Source organism: Argiope bruennichi, chromosome 8 (assembly GCF_947563725.1).
Source record: "Argiope bruennichi chromosome 8, qqArgBrue1.1, whole genome shotgun sequence".
Lineage (NCBI taxonomy): Eukaryota > Metazoa > Arthropoda > Arachnida > Araneae > Araneidae > Argiope > Argiope bruennichi.
The window spans coordinates 122,674,558-122,698,826 of record NC_079158.1 but is presented as its reverse complement, the minus strand read 5'-3'; the positions used below and the strand labels follow the sequence as shown (position 1 = coordinate 122,698,826).

The window sequence follows — 24,269 nt, the reverse complement described above, 5'->3', positions numbered from 1 at the left end:
TTCTCAATTAATATGTAATTCATTAATGTGAGCTTGCTTCAGTTACAAGTGCTTCTGTAAAAGTTCATTTAAGAATAAATTTTTTTGAAATAAATATTTAATTTGCAGGATGTTCTTCATCACCATTTTCTTAACAAAATATCTCATATTACACAAGATTTTGCTAATAATCATGCATTTGGTTATATATTTGGAGATTATGTAAAGGGTCACCAGTTTTTTGCCTTCATAACTATATGTGAAGTAAGTATTTTATATGTAAATTTTACTATGTAAAATATGTAACTTCATAACTATATGTGTGTTGTAATTTTTTTTAAAATTTATTGTAAACTTTTTTTTTTTTAGTCTACACAAGTTGTTTTGTATTTGCACGAAACTTTTCTATTGGAAATTTTGCAAAAGAAGAAAGAAGAATTAAATATGAAGGTTTGTCTTAAAAACATTGCTATATAAATATATGTGATAACTTTATAAAATTAAAAAAAAATTATGTTTTCTATAAAGAAATTTCTATATCTTTTAAATTTTTTTTTATTTTTAGAAAATGTAAATACAACATAATTCGTAAGATTAAATATGTTATTTTAATCTTTCCAGTTTCTTCTATTAAGGTTTTATGATCTAGGCTTCATTTATCAGATGCTAATAATGTAAATTAAATTATATTTTTAATCTCAAAAATTAGAAAATCGGTTGAATTGGTTCTGTTTTTTGCCAAGATCTTATCTGAAACACCATTTTCTTCTAACAAGAAAAAATAATAGAAAGAATTACTTTACAAATGATGAACACATTTCATTCAAAGTAATTTATAGTATTAGTTCATTTTTTTATTATTTATATAAAAAAAGAAGACACCTCAAATATTAGAATTTTCTTAAGGTGAGGCAGTCTTTGACTAAATTTTTAATATAGTTTATTCTTTATTTGGGGGAGAGGAAGTGAGGGGTATTAATACTCGGATAAAAAAGTTTCCTAAATGCTTCATTTAAAATATATCAAAAGTAGATATATTCTGTAGACTTTTATCAGACTATCTTATGATTTCTATAAACATCTGGTAATACTCAAAAATTGAATTTTTTTTTAATATTCTGAAATTAAATTTATTTTTATTGAGATACAAATGTTAACTTTAACACTGGTGAATGTAATTGAGTAAAGAATATGCATTAAAATTCATTCACATAAAGTAAATCTTGCAACAAAAATATTGAATGGAATATTTGACAAAAAGCCTTTAAAGACGACAGTGTATCAGCAACAAGAGTATTTGAGTGAAATAAAATATATAAAGAAGATAGAAAATCCATCATAGATAAAATCACACTCTTGAAGACTATCTAATCATCAACATGTCCATTAGATTAGAGAATTTACACTTGGGGACTATTGTTTAACAATTGGAGAAATTATTAAACTTGTTCCTTGGAAACAATAAAAATTGTGAAGGAATAACTCCGGAATTTTTGGACAATGATAATATGTCTTTTCATTGTATGATTATTCATAAATTTTTGACAAAAAAATTGTCAAATTCGCTTTCACTATTTTAAGTCTTCTTAATTACTCAGAAATTGCTATGCATCTGTTTAAATACATCTCTCCATCCTAAAGTCTTAGTGTTTTAATATTTTCATTTCTACATTTAAAAAATTGTGTCCTTTTTTTTAACATTTTTTTTTGTTTTATAAATTTTATTATGTTTCCATGTTTCTCATTTTGAAATTATTGTTCAGTTGTGCATTTCTTCTTATATTTTGAAAGCATTGTCTTATTTTTGTTTGTATATTTTGAAGATATTATGCTTTATTTCTTATGTTCCTTATATTTAAAATATTATACATCAAATTACAAGATGATATATCGATCTGCTTTCTCCTGCTTTTTAATCCTGAACCTATTTATCATCCTAATTTTGTAGAACATGAACTTAGGTTTTGTAAATAAATTTTCAATGTTCGCTATGACCCTGCAACTTCAGTGGTTGCCAATCAATACCTAGGTTATTACAGAATATGAATTACTTCATGAGTTTGGCATGCTCGTGCATCTCCTTGGAGGATGTTGATTTCTTTCTTTCTCATAAATATTCACACAAACTGCCGACTGGAACTAATAAAATATCATAGTCAGGGATATGTGATGATGTTTGTATATAAAGTGCATGAAATCTTTAATTCTGATAGGTAAATATAAAAGTCATTCTTAATTCATTATAAGCAGGAAATATAAATAAAAATGTTTTGAAACAATGTTTTCTCAATAAAGAGTTATGAAAATTATTTCAATGATTCAATGAAAAATATTTCAATAATACTGAATTTTTATCTTAATATATTCATTATGCATTGTATTGTAATTTCATCAATTTTATTAATATGTTCTATTCAAATTTGTGAAGATATTCATATTGCAAACTCTTATTTACAAAACATGTTATGCATATTCAGATTCATAGTGAATTTTATTTTTATCCTAAGTTACTTTCCTTTCTTCCATGAAATTAAAAATGCAAATCTCTGCTAATAATAAAGGAGACTATTGTTTGTCTATAGGTTTGTATTTTTGCTGAGCAGGCTATTCTGTTTGACATGGTCATACCAAATTTTTCAGTTATTTTTTGGAGAGTAGAAAATTGAATGCATCTTGGGACAATTAATTCGAAAATTTAATTAAATTTTAATTAATTAAAATGAAGTAAAATATTGACATTTTTCTGCAATAAGTCCTGAAAATATTATTACACTAAACTAATTTTTACACTATTTTCAAATTAAAAAAAAATTGCTTTTTTTAATCATGCCAATTTCATTTTTATGCAAATGGAATTGAATTTTGACAAATTTTTGAATTTTTTTGCCTAATATTTAGTGAATAATTTATTATTACAAGAAAATTAAACAATTTGTTTTATTGTTTCATCTTATATTTAACAAGATCTTCTTCCATTGTTGAAACTTATGGAAAAATAATTGTACACAGTTTACAATTAGGATTGAAACAGGGATATTATATTAATGTAAAAGACAACTCTCAGTTTTTTATAGATTACCCAAATACATATTAATGATAAAATGATGTTATGGGTCTTGACACCATTAGGAAGATTCATGTGCATGATAAGTAGAATAGATATAAAGCTATTAAAAATAGTATGACTTGAATACCTCTCACAATTTAATCATAAAAATATTACGCTAAGTGAAACAGGGTCATCAAGTTATGCAGAATAGATTTAATTGAAAAATGCAATTAACATACTTGACAAACCTGCTGGTTACCAAAGTGGCTAATAAATAAATAATAATAAAATAAAAAATAAACATTATTTTAAATATGTGTTATTGCTGTTAATTCTCTTTTCATTTTTAAAAATCAAATAAATTTATTATAGAAACTATCTAAACCATATAAATATATGAAAATTCTTAAATATATAATAAAGAATAGAAATTTTTTGAGCTTGTATAAAAATTCAAAAATAAATAAATAAGTAAAATGAATATCTTTTCTGGTTTTATAAAGTTTAGATAAAAATCAAATGATCAAATAACAACTCTTTCATGCTGTTTTTTCTAGCAATAGAACAAAATTATAGTTTTATTTGAATTTATTTTTGAAGAGGTGAAGACTTTATACTTATACATCTAAATCACATTGAAGTTGTAAATTTACTCTGTACTTATGCTATGTTAACCACTATATTAATATTTAGGTATTTATATTAGACAATATACTATCAGAAAAAATTCAGATATGTTGTTACTTTGTTTAATTTAGGCTTCTCAAGTATTTCTAACACTGAAAAACTTTCTGAATGTTGCTCAAGATTTGAAAGTGAAAGAGAGAGAAATTCCTTCAACTTTAAAGAAAAGGGTTAATTTGGTTGAAAATATTTTCTGGTGGTTGGAAGGTTGTAGTGGAGATGTAACACCAACTTGTCTTGAAACACAGGTATGAGTGAAATAAATTATCCTTTAAGTATACCAAAATTCTTCATGAAATACTAAAAATGTCTGCTTCCTGCAGGAATCTACATTAAATGTTAGGATTCAAGAACTTTATACAACAGCTGTTACAATGAAACTTATAGAAAGAGAACAAGAGGAAGAAGCACTGCTAAGGAAAGCGAAAGCTGCCAAGAGGCATTTGCGGAAGAAAAAACCTCAGGTTTCTGATTTTATTTTTAATTATTAGAGTAATTCTATTTGCTTTTTTATGGTGGAAAAAATGTACAAAAAGAAAATTTATAGCTGAATAATTTAACCAAGAATCTGCATAGCTTTTCTGGAATATAAAAATTATTGGAAAATAAGTGCACTAATAAATATAAAAATTTTATATATCTGAATGAAAGCAGTTTAATAAAAATTTATTTCCAAAACTATCAGTTGTTTCGTTTATATTTAAAACAAAACTTTAAATCAAACAAAAAATGTAAGAAGGAAATTTGCCACAATGTTTAACAGTGTAATCACAGATTTATGAATTTCAAGCATGATAAATGATTAATTTTTTATTTATGATTCCAATTCAGGGTATATTCTCAATTTATCCTTTTTAGAGATTCAATTATTTCATTTAACTTAAAAATAATTTATTTTCTTTTTTTACTATTTTTTCTTCTAAAATTCTAAAAGCAACAAAAGTTAACGAAGGAAGTTATTTCAAACAGTACATAAAACCAAACAAACTTGGTGTAAAATATAATATTTTGATTTTTTTGTTTTAGTTATGTAGTTTCTTTTCTTCCAGTTTGATTCTAATTTTAAAAAAGCATAAAATATTAGAAATTTTCAGTTTAAAATTTGACAAAGTTTGAAACTTGAATCATTATTAAAACAATTTTCTTTTAAGTTAAATCATAAATAGAAATATGTCTCAAGCCATGCTAATTAAATAATCAATAAAAGATGAAATAACTTTCTAAATAAGCAATTAAAAATATTTAAAAATAAAAAATCCTAGAATTTAATAAGAAATTGAAAAAATGTGAAAAGAAAATAATTGTTTGCAATATAAGAGTTAAAGATATATTGTAATATTTGCTTGATCAAATTTTTTATCATTTGTTCATAGTTAGATAAATAATAAAAATTATATTTTAAAAATAAAACTGCTGCTTTATAGGAAAACTGATTGAATTTTATTTTCAGTATATTTTAATAAAAAATTGCAAGACTTAATGAAAAATGCACTAAAATTCTTTCAAGTAAATAAATTTTTCTTAATAATTTTTATTTAGCAAGTAGATGCCAAAAGAACAGATGACTATGTATCAGAAAAGACTTCAGATCCTCTTCAAATAAAGGTCTGTGGTTTGTTTTCAATTATTTTTTAATAAATTATTTTGGTCTTTTTTAGTTTTTGAAATGATTTTATATATTTTGGTGATTTTTTTTAATCTAATTGCAGAGTGCCTATATTTTTGTTTTCACTTGGATGTTTATATCCAGTCATTTCATCAGTTAATATTTTAATTTTTAAATAAATATAAGCTGTATATTAATTGGTTACTTAGATCTCTATTATTCTTTATTAACCTATTGAACAATTCAAATTTTTATGGATCTGTGTTATTTTTTATTCAAATTATAACATATGTGAATAACTTAAATATGTTTGAAAAATTTATCAATTTTATAAATGAGTAATATTCTAATATTCTGCCATATGTTAAAAATTCTTTAAATAACAAATTTTACCACTGCCTTTTTTCCCCATCTTTATTTCACTTATTTTCACATTTGATATGACATTCAGGCTCTTTAAAAATTAAAATTCCACTTTAAAATTGCTGTAAAGGAAAATAAGTTATTCAAATTGTTGAAAAATTTTGATTTTGTATGATATTGCAGAAGCACTTTTACAAATAATTTTACTTACCTTACTTACTAGTAAGTCCATTACACGATCAAGAGTACATATACTATATGCATTGTGATACTTTCCATTATTGCTACACTAGTAAGTCCTTTATTTCTCATGTAACAATCTCTTCAGTCTCCATAGAAACAATTTTTTTTCCTTGATCAGGAACAATAGATAATAAACCTGTGTTTTCAAACCTTGCCATGATTTTTCTCAAACCCTGCAGTACCATTGGCTCTTGGTGTACTTTTTGATATTATACTTTTCTAAAGTTTCTAGGTTTGATAATATTTTGTTAAGTAATTTTCCTTTTGGGGCTATTTTAAAGTGAAACTTTAATAGTAAAGACCTATACATATGGGATATAAGAATACATTTTTTCATCATTATTTAAGTATTTTTTTTTAAATTTGGTATATGCAATGTTTTACTTTTTCTTATAAATATAAAAGTTACGAAGAAGAAAATACTGTAATTATCAAAAAATTAACCTCAACATTTTGATATATATCTATGCTGTAGACTTCATTCCAAGAAAACTATTTTGTCTTTGAATAAGATAATTCTAAAATGAAAAACAAACTTGATAGATAAAATCCAATATGGTGTTTTTACACCATAATGGTAAATTATGTATTAAATTTTAGATGCAATCTGCAAATGGAAAATTTTTCTATTCATATGAAAAAAGAAAGATAAATAATTTATAGTCTACTGATTTCATATTTAAATTTATATTTGTATCAAATTTTGATATAATCAGTCAAAGGCAAGAAGTCTTATCTCGATTCAATTTTTCTTCACTTTATATTATAAAAGTAAATGCAAAGCATGTCATATAGTACAAATAGTAAGAAATCAGGAGGGACGGGTCAAAAACTCTTTTCCCCACTATTCTACTCTTTTATTCTTTACTATATTCATTTAATTCAAATTCAGAATTTTATTTGATGTTGTCAAATTCTATCAATCCTGTTTCCCTTAATTTAAATTATGAGTTCCTTTGAAGTTATTTTGGACTGAGATTATTATTTGTTCAACAGGTTATTCAACTCCTCCAAAAATATGCTGATGAATTTAGATCTGTTTTAGAAGACAGAAAAATCAAACTTGAGCTATTGAAAGACAAAGCGCCAGAATTAATTAGTGGTGATGTCACTGATGAATCAGTAAGTTAAATTTTTTTACTTTTGAAAACCTGCAGTATATATATATATATATATATATATATAATTTTAACCTTCAAAATGAATGACAATAAAAACCAAGGTGACACAAAGTGACAATAAAATCCAAATGTATCATAAAACGCATGAAAATCCTGTCCTATCTCCTACCTCTGGCTCTTGCGCCATTAAACCCGAATAAACCAACCTGTCCTATCTCTTACTGTCTGCAAGATATGGCATTGGAGAAAAATCCTAATTAAAAAAGTTTCTGATGTACCTATGTGAAAATGAGCACATATTTTGAAAATATGTGTTCATCAGGTAAAAAAAATCGGAGAAATCCTAGAACAGGAATCATTTTCATCAGCATACCAAACTTTAATATTGAGCTATAAGTTTGAAACTATAATGGAACGTAAAATCATATCATCTCTTAAATCTTCTAAAGTTAAATACTGCAAATGTCTTTCTAACTGCAATGCCAAGTTCACCAAAAACTTGTCTGTACTATTGGATTTTGTAAGAACTACAATGAATCATATGAATGTTGTAATTCAGGAAAAATTTAACCGTACACTTGCAATACATTATTAAAATTTGTGATTGTAAAAAAAATGTGAGAGGCTGTTGCTTTAATTTCCTGTTTACCTTAAACTTGTGGTTTTAATTAGGTTCAAGAAAAATCAAATAAGAAAGGTAGCATTTTTATTTAGTTATATAAACTTGAATGGGAAAAAAAAACCCTGTCTGATGTCTGATCTGAAACAGATCATATTGACAGATTTATATCTCTTCATCCATTATCTTTTTAATTGCAGATTCTCTGACAAATGTCTGTTTTGAAGACTGTCAGTCTTGGTGATACTTTGCAACAATCTATCACTTTATTCAATATAACTTACAAATGGTAAGAGATAGGACAGGGTTACTATAGTTTTTTATGATCCATTCTCTTTCGTTTGGTAAATTAGAACCAAACTCATCCTGTATCACTAAATGAAGTGTTATGCTCTAATTCACAAGGAAAATCTCTAACAAGTTCAAAATCATTTTTTAATTTTATTCAGCTGCATTATTTTTATTCAACTTTACCATCATAATTTATGGATATAGGCAGATTTATACATATGCCCTTTCTTTCTCCATCTTATTTGAATGTTAAAAGATTTTGACTAACATTTTTAGATCATTAATTAGTGGTTTGTGTTTGAGGTATTAGGTATATTATCAGCATTTATCTGAAATAATGCTAAATTCAGATAAATACTCTTTTTTTGCTATGTTTTCAGATATTTTATTGGAATGGATATTAATGGGACATATCTGTGTAAGCCAGTCGACTGAATTCTCTCTTTGGAATGTTGTTCTTGATCGAATTCTCTCTTAAATCTTTGTGCTGTGGTTATTGTTTTGTAATGATTATCTGCTTACATGTGTGTAGATTATATTTGCTATTTTTTGTGCACATTTCTGTTGGATTTTGCTACTTATATTTTAGTGCATTCTTGTGAAAAAAAAATGTCATAATCTGATATTGAGCTTGTGAAACTGTTCATCATATCTCTACCAGGTGGATTTTTCATGACAGAACATATATAAACAGAGAATATTTGCGAGTAATATATCAATTTTTTGAATTGCTTGTTATTCTTTCTCTCTTTTGATTATTTATATTGATATTAATATTATTTATTAATTATATTATATATATATTAATTATTATTAATTATATATATATATTTATTAATTATATTATTATATATTAATTCCAATCTCTAGATTGAATCTACAGTTTTCATTAAAATTTATGGCGATGGTAAATATAAAATCAACGATAGTTTTTTTAAAAGTATTTTATTAGACTTGTTTATATGGGATCTGCCAATATATATATTTCAAATAGTATGAAATTTTAGTTTATGTAGTAAGAGCTTTTGATTAGATGATTTGCAAATTATAGCTTTGTTAATGTAGCTAGTCACCTAGTTGAATTCCTTAAATAAATGTGATTATTATTCTAGCTTTAAATTATATGAAATTATTTATGCCAGATTTAAGATTGAAATATTTCAATATCTATTTTCGTACATTAAAAATTTAATTTTTATTTTAAATGTAGATTGGAGAGGCAATTAAATTTCTTGAAAAGTTCTGCTGTGATGTTCATCAAGAAATAGAAATGGAGATTAATTATGTAAAGGAAAAAATTGAATCAATAGTTTTTGCTGAAAATGAGGAAAGAATAAATATACAACCAAAGGTAGCATTTTTTTCCTAATTCGTTGAAATTTAATTTGTATATTTTTGTTAATGGTATTTATTTGCCATCATACAAAATTTGAATTTTATGCAGTATGAAAAAAAATTCTTTAAAATATCAGATCTATTATTATTATATATTCGATTGGAATATTGGATTGTCTAATATTTTGATATTTCCTATGCTTTTCTTTATTGTATATATTCAGCCTGACATATCAAAAAAGACATTACTCTAACCATTTATTGTATATTAAATTTACATGTGCTAATGATATATAATTTATCTGATAACAAAATTGCTATTATTTGCCTGATTTGGCTGCTATGCTAAACATCATAGAATGCTATGCACATATTATTACTGCCATTCGAATGTTATATGAATCCTAATCAATACAAACAAAATTATAATGATTAAGATAACAAAATTGCTATTATTTGCCTGATTTGGCTGCTATATTAAACATCATACAATGCTATACAGATATTATTACTGCCATTCGAATGTTATATGAATCCTAATCATTCAATATTTTTATAAATAAAAGCTGTGAAATTAAAAGAAAATAAACAGATGCATTGTGTCATTAAAAGCCTTTAAAACTGATTATTTTAAAGAATTCTTATATAAACAACTCAATGGAGCTTTTTTTTTTGTTTAAGTATTTATTTTTCATCTTGAGGAAAAAAATGAGATTTCACCATATTACAGAATTGCTTGATTATATATAATTGCATTTTTCTTGCAATATTTGATCTTTCATCTCTGAAACGATCTCAATAAATCTGCAATTCTGTGGAAAAGGCTTTGTTTCAATTTAGGGAAAAACTGATAATAAGCGAATATATTTCTTCTGTTTATTACTTGTCTATTGTTTCATTCCTTTTGCTTATTTTCTTAGGAAAAAAATAATTTCTTTTTAAGATTAACATATATTTATTCAAAACAGCATGAATTAATTTTCAGTGGTGACTTCAACCTGTTTTCGTGATGGTTCTTTACACTGATATTTTATTGTTGAATATTAGCAATATTGTACATCATTTATTAAATTGCCAATAGTAGTTCCTTTAAATATTTTTACTGCAAAAAATTTTTGCATAATGATATATATATGTTTCTCCATGAACATATATATATATATATATTATAACATATTATAAACTCTGTGAGGAAATTTAAGATGGATGATGAATGAAATGGTGGATGAAATTTTCATCCACCTAAATTAATTTTAGATGAATGAAATTTAATATGGTATTATAACAGCAGATTTGAGATTTCTATTGAATTTTAAAAAAAGTTTGTAAATGAAGGTTTTCTTTTTATTTGTCTATCTATTTGGAAATGAAAATGATAACTTCAAAATGCCAAGAGCTATATCAGTAAAATTTGAGCATATAATTTTGCTTTCTTAAGTATTTGATTATAACTTTTTAAAACAAATCCATTAACAAGTTGACCAGCTGCCTTTTTGTACATTTGCGTTCATATAAATGGACTGCTAAAAAATAGATGCATGAAATTTGTTAAATAATCTTGTTACTATAATAGTAGCCCTATGTCAAATCAGTCAGTCAAAAGACTGCCTGATTTGACATAGGGTGTGTGCTGCATGTCTGCTCACTCATTTCCCTGCTGATGTTCATTGGCTCCTTTATGACGTAGATTCGCCCACATTGAGTATTTATGTTATTTCCATCATAAATAAAAGTAGAGTGCAGTACTAAACATACCGCCGTATAATCTGTGGCAGTGGAGATTATCTGCTGAATTTTTTTTTCTTGTCAGGATTAAAAGTGTAGCACCTTGCGGATTATACGCCACTGCAGATAATACCCAAGAATGAAAATCCTGGTTCATAACAGCAAGTCTGTTATTTCATATTTATGTAATTTTGTGATTAATTTGAGGACATATATTACCTAATTAAAAACGAAGATTTTCATGAGCTAGTAATTGAATCGAGCTAGATTATTAGTAATAACTTCAAAATTATAAAATTAAAGGATTTAGTTCTGGAAAGTGGAAGTTATTATAAAGTATTTTGACAGTTATTTATAGCTATAATTAACAATAGAGAAAAACTTTTCAGAGGGGGGAGGGAAGAAAAAAAAATGCTTCAAAATAAAAAATGGCATTAAAAAGAAAGAATTGTTGAGAAAAGTTAATAAATAAATAAAAGATTGTTTAAGTTTGAAAAATTTAAATTTATAAGTTGTGATTTTGAATAGTGACAATGTAAAGAAACTTGAGTATTGAATACTAATTCTGATTTTCCTAACTTTAAGAAAGTAATTCATGATTTTGATTCTAAAGATATTGCTATTAGTGTGTGTTTGAGTCTATTTGAATGGTATTTAAGATGTTTAAACATCTTGCCTTGACATTCTTTGATTAGATAATACACCCAGGTACTTATTATTACCTTCTTGGCGAAATTCAGGTTATTATTTTTATGATAGAAAAGCCCCAATATAAGTTTTTGTATTTTATGGTTGGGAAAAAAAAAGAATTAAAGCTTTTTGTTGTACTTGTTTTATCTATATTAATGCACATTCTTTTTATTTGTAATTTTTTCTATTTTTTTTCTAACATTCAGTTTTTGGAAGTGTTAAATGTGTATATATGAATATTTATTTATTTTGACATGTTATGTATTATCTTATGTTTATACTTGAATCCAAATCAACTTCATCTTCAGTTTTATCAGTTTCTTCACATAATGAAATTGCCCAAAATGATTTATTTTGTGTTATTTTATTTTGGCTGTACTGAATATATTTCTATTTATATATGAATATTTTTAGGGATCTACCATTAATTTAGGCGGCAAACAATTTCTAAAATCTGTGCAAATAAAACCCAAAGAAAATATTTTTGAAGAGTTTTCTGTACCAGCTTCAAGAAGTTCTTCAGAAATTTCTGAGGTATGCTTATATCTTAGATTTCAATCCTAAAAAGGATTTTTTTAAAGTATCATTTGAAGTCACCTTTTTCTTCTTTTCTTTTGGTAGGTTTTAAATAAAATTGAAAAGTGTAAAGAATATTTTTTGAATGCTCTGAAGATAAGAAAAGAAGAAGTAAACGAACTTAAATATTTAATAAGTGGTCTTCATTTTAGAGAAGATCGGTTGCCGTCTGAAGTAAGTCTTGTTTCAAAAGTTTGTTGTAATGATCTAATGAAAATCACATTTTTAAGGTTTTCATGTTATATAAATTTTATGTAATATCAATGTAATATAAATTTTATATTCTCTGTTAGTTTTAAATTTTCTTCTTTTGAAGTTTAATGCTTTGTATTGAAGATGTAGTAGTGAGAGATATGCACTTTCAAAAAATAAGAAACATCACTTTTTTGAATTAACTATAAGATGGCACTTCATGCTATTCATGCTTCATGCTATTATAAGTAACCAGTAATTGAATAAAACTAAAAGACATTTTCTTTAAATATAGCCAAACTTCTGTCTTTTTATAATGAAGAAATGATGAGATGTACTCATATTTTCTTTCATTTTTTTTCATAAAAAATGATGCTATTTTGTAAGATTACTTGAAAAGTTATAAATTGATTATTAAAGTACAATAAGAAAAATAAGATATTTAAGATGAACCATTTGACATACTATTTTGTTGAAATAAAACTCAAAAATCTATTTGAACTTCGGTTTGTAAATTCCAGATATTCTGTGTTTATAAATTTTGTATGTGTGAGTTATATGCATAATTTTCTACATTATAAGCTGCTTGCATTTTTTTTTTTGAAACTAATTATTTGACTTACTGAAATGAGAATTTTTAGAGTACTTGAAGTTTGTAAGTTTTTCAAAAGGGTTTTTCTTTTAATAAATTTATATTTCGAGCAGGGCTTTTTACTGCCCAAATGAGGTTACTGGGTTCCTATATAATTTTTAAAAGTTCTTGAAAACTTCTCAAATTTTGTTTTAATCTTCTCAATCTAGAAAAATTTCAATCAACCAATAATTTTTATTTGGTTTCTTGAAAAGCCCTTAAAAATATGGACGAGATTTACACCCATTATTTTTTGGAGAGAAAAGAGAAATCGGTTATGAGATTGGTTTTGCCTAGAGAATTCCTCAATGAAAGGGGGGGGGATGTTGACAGAAGGAAATTGTGAATCATCAGTCTTTATTGAAGGGAATGAAAGAAGAAGGGCAAGCAAACTTACTACCTCAACTTTCAAGGAATCTTCAATAGATCTAGAATAGGGATTGCAATACCGGACCAAAATTTCAATACCGATATTCGGTATTTTTTAGATCTTAATACCGGGATACCGGTTTTAATACCGGTATTAGAAATTTTAGAAAAAGAAAGAAAACAAGATGTTTCTTTGTTTTATTTGCCAGTTTTGTAAGAGTGTAATATCACAAAAAATAATATGGAACTTATAAATTATAACAGTACATAAACAATCACAAAAAAGTAAAGGAACAGCTTATTTATTTAAATCACAAAAATGTGTAAATATCACTATTCAGTCTGTGGTACTAATACAAATTTTTGAAATGTGATCTTAAAATACATAATGCATTAATTGCACTGTCATTAAAGCTCAAAAGTAATTTTGTGTAAAAATTACCAGCTGTCGAAAAGGCTGTTTCGGCATCTACGTCTACGTTCTTCAGATAGTGATTTGTGCTGTTCTTTCATGATTGCAACATGAAATTTATTGTTGCATTAGCTGTTAATAAATGAAAATCTCTCCGACATAATGCCTCTATAGTCAGTTTTATTGGAAGTAGAGCTGATATAGTTCTGGATATTAAGACGAATTCACTGTCTGAAAAAATTAATTTGAAGGTTTAAGTCGATTATTGCTTTTTGGATTGGATTTCTAAATTTCAAAAACCGTTCCATCATTAGGAGTAATGTGTTCCAACATGTCTTAGAATATATTATTAACATATATTCTGTTTTATTTTCAGTTAGTATATATTTTTTAATATGGATTTTTTTGTAGGGGAAAGTTTAAATATCTTAACAGTTTTTCGAACTTTATAAATTATAGGAAGCAATTCTTGATGGGTTAATATTTCATCCTCATTAGCAATATCTTCTTCCACAATTACATTGTCATTATCTTCATTGTCAATATCACTCTCACTCTTACTCTCTTCAATGTCGGAATCCGAAATTTCTATATCAACAATATTTGGATTCTTCTGTTCTTTATTTTTTTGGTATAATACATCTATTACTCCTAATTGAAATCCATGAGCATAGCACAGTTGCTGATTTGCACCAATCAACTTTCCAAATTTTTTCATAACTGTTGCTGCATTAGTCGTTATAGATACAATATCTTCTTTCAGGAATAATCCATGTTTCACTAATTTAGATTTAAGCAATTAATTAAGCCATTAATTAGCTAATTAATTTCGCCAGTTGGGGAGACATAAAAACAAAAACGTATACTATTTTGCTATGTTGACGATCCCTGAACATATAGTGGAGACAATTTAAAAAATTTCTAGTAAATACCGAAAAACCAGTATTTAAACTTGTGAATACCGGTATTACGAAATTGTAAAATGGCTCAAAATACCGGTATTCGATATCCCGGTATACCGGTATTGCAATCCCTAATCTAGAAGTTAGAGATAATACTTATGCTATTCATTGTGACTTCATATTCAAACACAAAATTGAAATCATTTTTATGCTGTTTGGAAATTCATATAATTCTTGTTAATCAATATTCCTGCGATGCAACACAATATTTTCATTCAGTTTCATTTAGCATTGTTCCATAGATTAAGGGTATTTCATTTGAATATCTGATTGATCTTAATGTTATATTCTAATGTTTGACAAAGCATTCAACAAATTTTTGTAAATAAAGCAAGCTAATCTATACATTTGATAAAGAAAAAAAAGAATCAAACCTAGTATGGGGCTTCAACTTTTATGGGTCATGCAAAAATTAATTTTATATTTGTTATTCTACAGAAAAATTGGATTCAAGAAGTGTTTAGTATATTTCAATGGAAGATTTATTAATAATTTTGTTAAGACTTTTGATTTGTTGAATTATGAAATGTAAAATGAATTTTGTGCATTTTTAACAATGTAGATAGTTAAGGCCTGCATGTTGTGCACAGTTTGCATAAGCACAGAAAAATAGTATTCAAGTGAAATAATAAACCTCTTGTTATTTCATTGTTATTTCTATTCAGAGATTCACCAATAAAAAAGGGAGAATTGCTTGAAAGTTTTAAAGACACAGAGACTTCATTAGAGTGCTTGAAAAACTAAGTATTTACAGACTGCGAGTGTTATTAAACGAATAATCAAAAGGTAGAAATGACTTGATGTTGAGAATTTTGAGAGACAAACATGAACATTTAGCTTTTCTTCTAAGATGGGGGGGGGGGGAAAGTTGTAAGGAGGCTGTACATTCTTGATGTTACAATGTCTATCACAATTTAATTTATCCTTAAATTTTAAATGAACATTTTTAACATGAACTGAGTATGTTATAGTAAAAGATGGTAAAAAAATCCTGTCCATTGATGTTTTATTTATTATTTTTCATTTTGTATTAATAGGGAAATAGGAATGTTGACAGCAGAAATTATATGTAGAATAGTTATAAAGAGATTTTTTTGAGAACAACATACAAATGCTTTTCTAAAAAATATATATGATGATTTTTTTAAAGCAGTACTTAAAGATTTTTAACTATTTGAAAAGTAATATTACATGATTAATCCTTTAACATTGCCCCCCCCCAAGTGCAGTTCATGCATTGAATTACCATAATTTTAAGCTTCATGGTCTAAAACCAAGTCAGACATTATAATTCATATGAAAATTCCTGAATGTTTCAAATAATACTCTTAAATACTTAGACATCACATTTCTAGAACAGAAGTTTTATGTAATTAGACAGTAAAGAAAATAATAATACAAACAAAGGAGTTAATAAATGAGACTTTAAAAAGTTTTAAAACTATACTAACTATACTGTTTACAAATTGTCAATTATATGGGAAACATTTCAAAAAACTTCCATAAAACAGGTTTCTTAGTATAAGATAATTAACAAAGTTAACATTTTCTATACAATGCATATAAAAAATGGAGATGCTTGTAAATTATTCACTGTCTTCAAGTTAACAAATGATTGTGCTTAGTATGTGACTCTTTTACTTTGTATTATTTTAATATCAAAAATATGAAAATGATTCTTATGGGGGGGGGGAATTAATCTGCTGACAAAAAAGAAAAAAAAAATGCGATTTTTTTCCATTACCATTTTTTTTTAAAAAGTATGAATATTTAATATTTAAATTTGTTAGCATTTACTTAAAATTTTATTTTATATTTCCCTCCGTTTAAAATTTTATTTTATAGGAAACTGCTGCTGTTATCCTACCAAGAAAACTCCTTGTCACAACTGCTAAACTGCATTTAAGAGAGATTATAAATATTGAATCTCATCTTTTGAAATTAAGTGATGCAGAAAATCAAGTTGTGTTTGCAGTGAGTAGAATTTGAGCATAATTCACTTTCAACTTAAATAAAAATATAAAATTTTGAATGCAGTTTTAATTTTTTCCTATAGTTTTCATCTAGAGAAAGAAAGTTTTTATTAAAATAGACATTTAATTTTAACAGTTTTTATTTAAGTATTTTCCATAAGTTTAATTTAATTTCATTTTTTTTATCTCGTTAAATTTATATTCAGTTACATGCTCATTCTAAGATACTTATTTTAGCTTTTGCTTATAGTTGATTTATTTTTATCTTTTTAGGTACCAAATGTTCTCCAATATTGTAAAGATATTTATGACTTGAATTTGTCAAGATTAGAAAAAAGGTGTAACTTAATAGAAGATATAATGTCCAAATTTCCCAATGCTTCTGAAATTACAGTTAAGTGTTATAATTTTATAATAATACAGCAATAAAATTTGTTGCAGGTGATAAATTACAGTATTCAAATTACTTGTTATATTCAAGAAATTTAATGTTTGTATTGCAGGTATGAGAATACATTTTTTTATCCGACTAAATTTTTAAAAACAGAATAAATCTAGATTTTTTTTAATTGAATCAACTTTGGAGTTTGTTAATAAAAGCAAATTAAAAATATTTTATTAATTGTAGATTCTTTAGTATTTTTAGGGAAGATAGAATAGTGCCTGATAAATAATAATATTTAATCTTAACTTTAATCTTAAGTTTCTTCTCACTTATGTGCCATGTTAAAAAGGAAATAATGGTAATAAAAATAAAAAATAAAAAATTTGGAAGAAAATATCTTTTTTTTTATTATTGTTATAATTTCAATTTTATTTCATGCTTTCTATTCCTAAGTTTTTCATATGTAAATTAGTTATTTGTCTTTGAATCTTTAAAAAAAATTACCCCATTTCATGATGCTGAATGAAATTTAATGGCATATTTTAGAATAAAGAGAATATGATATGTAATACTCTGTTTTCAGTCTAATTTGATAGTCTGGACAAATTTTAGGAATGAATCCAGTTTAATATATGTAGCATTTAATCTGTCTTGCTTTAATTTATTTATTCATAAGTAACTAGTTCAAGATCTTTATATTTACAGCCAAATAAACTATTGTATTGATTTCACCAATTTTTATTTCACATGAAAATTAAAGATACCTAATTCCTTGTGCTCAAACATTGTCCATTTTGAGAAAAGTCTTAAATAAATATTTCATTGTACATTCTCTTGCTAAAAGATCTGGATAAAGTTCCCTTGTCATAATCATTCAATAAAGCACTCCCACCGTCTGAAAATATGGTATATATTTTAAAATTGTTTTTGTCCAAATATAATATACATTTAGAGAAAATTTCAGTTTTAGTTTAGTAGATTAAGTTTATTTAAATATATTCTCATGAAATTCAAAATGATTTTAATTGAATTGGAACCTGGCCTTCTCTAGAACACCTTTGAAACATGTTGTATTTGTTGATAATCATCCTTCAAACCAGAGTTTTGTATTTTCCATATAAGTGATTTTTATAAGTATTTCTTCTATAAACTAACATATTTAATTTTACACATGTTTTTAAAATGTTGTGTCATTGTCTAATTCAATATTCACATTTTCAACACATTCAATTAGCTTGTCAATCATATTTGCAAGTTTTATATTGCAAACATTTTGTAGAATTAAAGAATCTTGGATCCAATACATTAAAATTAGGTCTGTTTGGCAGTTTAGTCTCTGAATTGACCTTGAATTGAAAACTGAATTGACCAGCCATTCTTGGAACTTTCCAGCAACAAGATCTTCATCATTATTACACAAATGAGTTTTTGCATTATCTTATTGTACATATATAAGCTTTTTCTTATGACTGGTAGGATTTTAAACCAGTCAGATACCTTAAGTTCTTAAAGTATCTGACTGGTTTAAAATTGCCATTTTTCATGAAATTATTGACATTTTTTTATGATCTAATTCTGCAGCCTGTTTTATCATCTTTCTGAAACGACCTTTTTTCTCTCATTGCAAATTAGAAATGAAGTTACAGTTGTTTTATTAATGAATCAAAAGCATTATTTTAGTGTTGTATTAAAACTTTTATTTTTGTTTTCTGAGAAATGATGTTTTTGAAGGATATGTTCGACCATAACAATGATTTCTCCAAAGGGTATTCAAGTATTAATATGAACTCTTCTGAGATTATTCTTTGAAGTTTGTTTTATATTTTTCTCTTAAAATTAAGGTCAATATTGATTATAAGTAACCTTTTTAAGTGTTTAAATGCAAATAAGAAGGATTTTTTTCATAAAAAAATTACCAGTTTAGCATTTTTTTTCAGCTGTATCTCAAAGTATTTCTTAATTACAAGAGCTATTTGAGTATAACACAGATAACTGTCATAAAAATTAGAATAGTAATTACTATTTTCGAAGCAATTAAGAGGAATTAATTCATAATTAATGCTGTTAGCAAAAGATTCAGCCCAAACATTGCTTTGCTAAAGGATTTGAAATATACTGATTTTTATGTAGAATAAAGTTTGAAATATTTATCTCTTTGGCTTGAATGATTGTAACCTTTAAAAAAATGTATGAGGATTTTTGGATATGCCATAGATTTTATCTGAATAATTCCGAATAGTCATTTTGATATGAAAATCAAGTCTTCTTACATTTTTTAAAATCTTACTCAATCTGATTCTGAAATAAAACAAAGGATTCTTTTGCAAAAAAATATTTTCAGTTTTGAAACCTGAAAGATACAGTGACAAGACTAGGGAGGATTATTTTTAGTGTGTAATACGATTATTTATGTTACCTCTGATAACTTCCGAAATCCTAAGTATCAAGTATTAGTTCATGCTGTTAAAATTTCTGCTGATTGATTCATATTTTCATGCTGATTGATTCAAATTTATCATCTTTATATTCTTTGAGACTTATTCCATATTTGACTGTGTGATAATGACTGGGCAATGATCGCTTCCAAAAATCGAATCCGAAGTATAGCAGTCAACATGAAAAATAGAAGCACAGTAATTTGAGAGATTGGTGACTATTAACGATATCTAGAAGTCGTGCACTTTCATATGAAATTAAACTTTTTGAAATCTGTATTTCACTTATGAATTGGAAATTCTGCCGTATTTTTCTTCCTAGAATATATAGAGAAATCCCCTAGAATATGCAGCAATTTCTGTTAAGAATAGTAATGGAGAGGGGTGTTCATTAATGATGTATATAGAGACAATGAGCTTTCATCTGAAATGAATATTATCCAAATCGGTTCTGTGGTTTTGGTTGGAGAATTCGTGCAGAGGTAGCGGGGATATAAAGAATGCACAGTGAAGTAGTGTTTTTTGATTTCTTTCAAAAATGAGGTGTAGGTGACTATTGAGGATGTATCGAGAACTCATGAGTTTTTATATGAAATAAAAACTGTTGAAATTGTGCTTTTATGGTCTCAATGATTTTCCTTATTATTTTAAATATATTGACATATTTTTGGAAAGTATGTGGATGTGTATGAGGTTTCCAATTTCTTGTTTTCTTAAAATTAATTTAAAATTTTAATTAACTTAAAAAATAAAAAAAAAAAAAGATTTAAAAAAAGTTCCATTTTACAAAAAAAAGAAGTTATTAAAGAGAATGTTAGATATTTGTGATTGGTATTTTTTTATAAATACATGTATATATACAATTGTTTTGTTGTAAAGGCCTTTTTTAATAGGTTATGCAGCTTTATGAGCTTTATACAATGTGACAAATCTTCTTGAAAATTCATCATTGCCAGCAGCACAGTACTTATCTGATTGATTTCTCATAATTATTAATTTTTTAAAAATAATTTTCTAAAAAATTGACCTTATGTGCATAAGTAATAATAAAAATAATTTTGTATATTAAAAACTTTTAATTGTTTATTATTATTAAAAATTTCAATAAACATTTTTCACAGGTTTCTGAGTTGCAGTTATGTGAAGACTTGTACAAAGATTTAATAAATTTGAAAAAGATTGAAATTCAAGAGATTGAAGGAAACATTTTGAAGTTAAAGGAAAGAGAAGATTATGTTGACAACAATGTAAGATATTCATATGAAGTAAACATTCTATGCATTTAATTATTGTATTAACTATATGTTATAAAAATTAATACAAATGAAACATAACAGAAAGAACTTTATTTACCAAGCAAGTTTTTAAGAAATTATTCATATCTAAAATTGTTCTATTTATAAACTGAATTTATCTGCTAATTGAATTCAAGTTTTTATGTAGTTTTTTCTTGTTGAATTTTATTCATTTATTTTATCAGAATTTAAGCCGGGTAGTTATTGTTCCAATTATTGTCAAAATGCTATTAATATAATTTTTTTTCTATGTGATAATGATGAATATATGTAAATCTTTTAATTCATGTATAATTTCTTTATTCATTATATTTCTTGTAAAATGTTCAACTGCTTTAAATTAAAATCCAACCTATATTGTATAATTTTATAATATTATGACATTTCTTTCATACTTTGCTGGTAATATGTGTTTTTATTTTGGTGGTTGTTTCAAGTTATCTAGATTTATATATAGATTCATTTCTATTCCTTTTAGTACTAAGTAGACTTATAGTAATGTAAGAATTCATTGATATTTCACCTATTCTGAACTCCCAACGCATGAATCTTTTTTGTTTGAGCTGAAATAAAAAATTTTGCATTATTTTTTACCCCTGCACAACAGAGCTAATGAAATATTATTTTTTTTGCATAAACCATATTAACGAAGAGAATCGAAAATATGTGAGAGCAAATACTAATTTTAATAATTACAAGAAATTGCATCTGAAATATGTGCAGCTGAAGATTTCATTTGTAATGTTTTATTTGACAAAGATAATAGAAATAATGAAGAAACCCTTCCATCATTTTTTAAGATGCATTAAAAAGTATTTTAGCATTGTAAAGTTTATCTGTATATTATAACTCAGTTAAAATAGCTTGTAAGGATGTAAAGTTAGTTGTCGGTGGTTTAATTAGATTCCTAAGTAAAATGGAATATCAGACAAGAACAGTTGAATTTTTTTGACATAAAATTGTATTTCTCTGAAAACAAAAGGAACCAAGTGCAGCATACATGTAGCCACTTTTTAAAGGTGCAGTGTCCTAAGATGCAAGTATATCAAATTTCATTAGAAAATAGCTGGGGGCATTACCTGGGTAATTGTATAAGGTTTAAACAAACATGCAATCAAATTATATATCAAACAAGTAATGTAATATATATATATATATATATATATATATATATACATGTTAAATTAAGCCAATTCCTACTTAGGTCAACAAATTTGTTTTTATTTTAGTTACTTTTTTTTAAATAATTGCAATTAATATAAATCTGGGGGCACGGCAGTGCCCCTGCCAAGTCGAGCAAGAACAAGCGGCACAGCCGTACCATCCTTTTCTCGAAGCAGTTCAAGCCATTTTCGACTCCCTATAGCTTCGTTGTGGATAAAACTAGAAGCCTGAATTTTCAGTAACCAAGCATGCATTATATAAACACGGTATATTTCAAATTTCATTAAATTTGAACCAGTAGTTTAAGAATTGTAACTAGTCAAAGTTTGTGAATTTTATCACTGACTGACTGACTGACTGACTGATTATCAAAACTCTAAGGCACTTCTAGCAGACATAGAAGCTTCAAATTTAGAATACAATTAGTGTTTAGTGTATAAATCAAGGAAAAACTAAAATATGTGTGTAATAATGGACGGATCGATAAATTTCTCGAAGTTTCGAGTATTATCCATTTTGTCGGCAAATTCGTCGCCAAATGGTCGCCAAGTTTGTCACCAAGCTCTGGGATCACTGGCTCGGCATCCGACAGCATCCAATACAGATTACTGTTAAACGGTCTTTTTTATGATGACACTATTCGCGCTGGGAAGCAAAATTACAGATTTGTAACAATATCTAATTAGAAATAATTCAATTGGAAGCTGTGGAAGCTGCAAACGCAATGGGTGATTTTCAGAAAATCAATCTGGTAGAAGAAGAGCAAACTGATCTTCAAAGTATGATCGCAAAACTTATTGCTGAACAAAAGAGAGTCATCGGATATGATCACAAATAAAATGGACACAACTGATAATAACGCTGACGTTTTACTTTGTTTTGTGAGTGGAACTGGTGGCACTGAAAAGAGCTTTTTAATAAAAACTCTGAAAGTTTGGGTCAAGACGTATTTAAACAAAAAAGTGGTAGTTTGAATGTAATTATTCCTGTTGCAGCACTATGTGAATGGATTGACTATACATAGACTATTTGCAGCTGCCTGTTGAACACAAGCAAACACCGAAGTACAAGCCACTTTCTGATGAAGTGCTCCAAGTTCTGAGATCAGATTTGAAAGAAGTAGTGTTGTTTATCTTAGATGAAGTGTCAATGATATCCAATGTTACTTTAACATAAATTCATTTACGCGTATCTGAAATATTCGACACAAGCGACGGTCAGAATGGGTGGTTTGGAAAAAAACATCTTGTAGTTTTCAGAGATCTCTTACAGCTTCCACCGGTAAGAGAAAAGTCACCTTTTGAAAAACTATCAACTGCTGAAACTAACAAGTTGTTAGGTTCCCTCAGTATACCGAATCTGTGGATTGAACTGTACATATACGATGAACTTACAATTAACATGCGACAGCTCAATGATTCTGACTTTGTTGAAATGCTAAATAGAATAAAGGGCTAAATAGAAGAAATGCTAAATAGAATAGTGACTACACAAAAAGACCTCGACTTACTCTCGATTAGATTAATAACTATCAAATCCAATTCAAATGAAAACAGATTAATTGAAATAATTGAACACCTCTCGAAACTTCCTGATGATACCGTTTGCTTATTACCTACAAAAAACATGTGTCAACAATTAAATACTACAATGCTTAAATCTCTTCCACATCCCGAAATAAAACTTACAGCTGTAGATAGCATAGATTACCCCAGATACCTAACAAAAAGAGCTCGTGAATTCATAAAAAAATATGAAGACGATGCTTTTATGACTGCAGGCCGGGAAGAGAACATCATTATAAAAATAGGTGCAAAAGTCTTGTTAAGGCGAAATATGATGCGAGTCTTGGTATAGTTAATGGTTCTGTCAGTATAATGCAAAGAGTATAGGTTGATCCGGAAAATGCAAAACTAATTAAGAAAATATACATTACATTTAATAAAGAACATGTTTATGTGTTTAGTCAGGTGAAAACTAAATTTGAAATTATTAATAGAGCTTATGTTCATCGCGAACAGTTTCCCATATGTATAGCCTATGTTATAACTATACAGAAAAGTCAGGGCCTAGGTCTAAATAATGCACTGATGGATATTGGTTCTGCAGTTTTCTCATCCGGTCAAGCTTACGTTGCACTTTCGAGAGTTACAAGTCTGGACGGCTTACA

At 26.4% G+C, this 24,269-nt stretch overlaps 1 protein-coding gene across 1 annotated transcript in view; it reads left to right on the top strand.

The window, feature by feature from the left end:
- Window positions 1-24,269, top strand: part of LOC129980747 (uncharacterized) — a 198,303-nt gene that overhangs the window by 9,471 nt on the left and 164,563 nt on the right. The window contains exons 9-20 of the mRNA XM_056091129.1: window positions 109-243; window positions 349-429; window positions 3,787-3,960; window positions 4,036-4,176; window positions 5,252-5,317; window positions 6,921-7,046; window positions 9,166-9,306; window positions 12,120-12,239; window positions 12,327-12,455; window positions 16,693-16,821; window positions 17,094-17,213; window positions 20,762-20,887. Of these exons, the coding sequence (XP_055947104.1) occupies window positions 109-243; window positions 349-429; window positions 3,787-3,960; window positions 4,036-4,176; window positions 5,252-5,317; window positions 6,921-7,046; window positions 9,166-9,306; window positions 12,120-12,239; window positions 12,327-12,455; window positions 16,693-16,821; window positions 17,094-17,213; window positions 20,762-20,887 (1,488 nt within the window). The remainder of the gene's footprint in view (window positions 1-108; window positions 244-348; window positions 430-3,786; window positions 3,961-4,035; window positions 4,177-5,251; window positions 5,318-6,920; window positions 7,047-9,165; window positions 9,307-12,119; window positions 12,240-12,326; window positions 12,456-16,692; window positions 16,822-17,093; window positions 17,214-20,761; window positions 20,888-24,269) is intronic.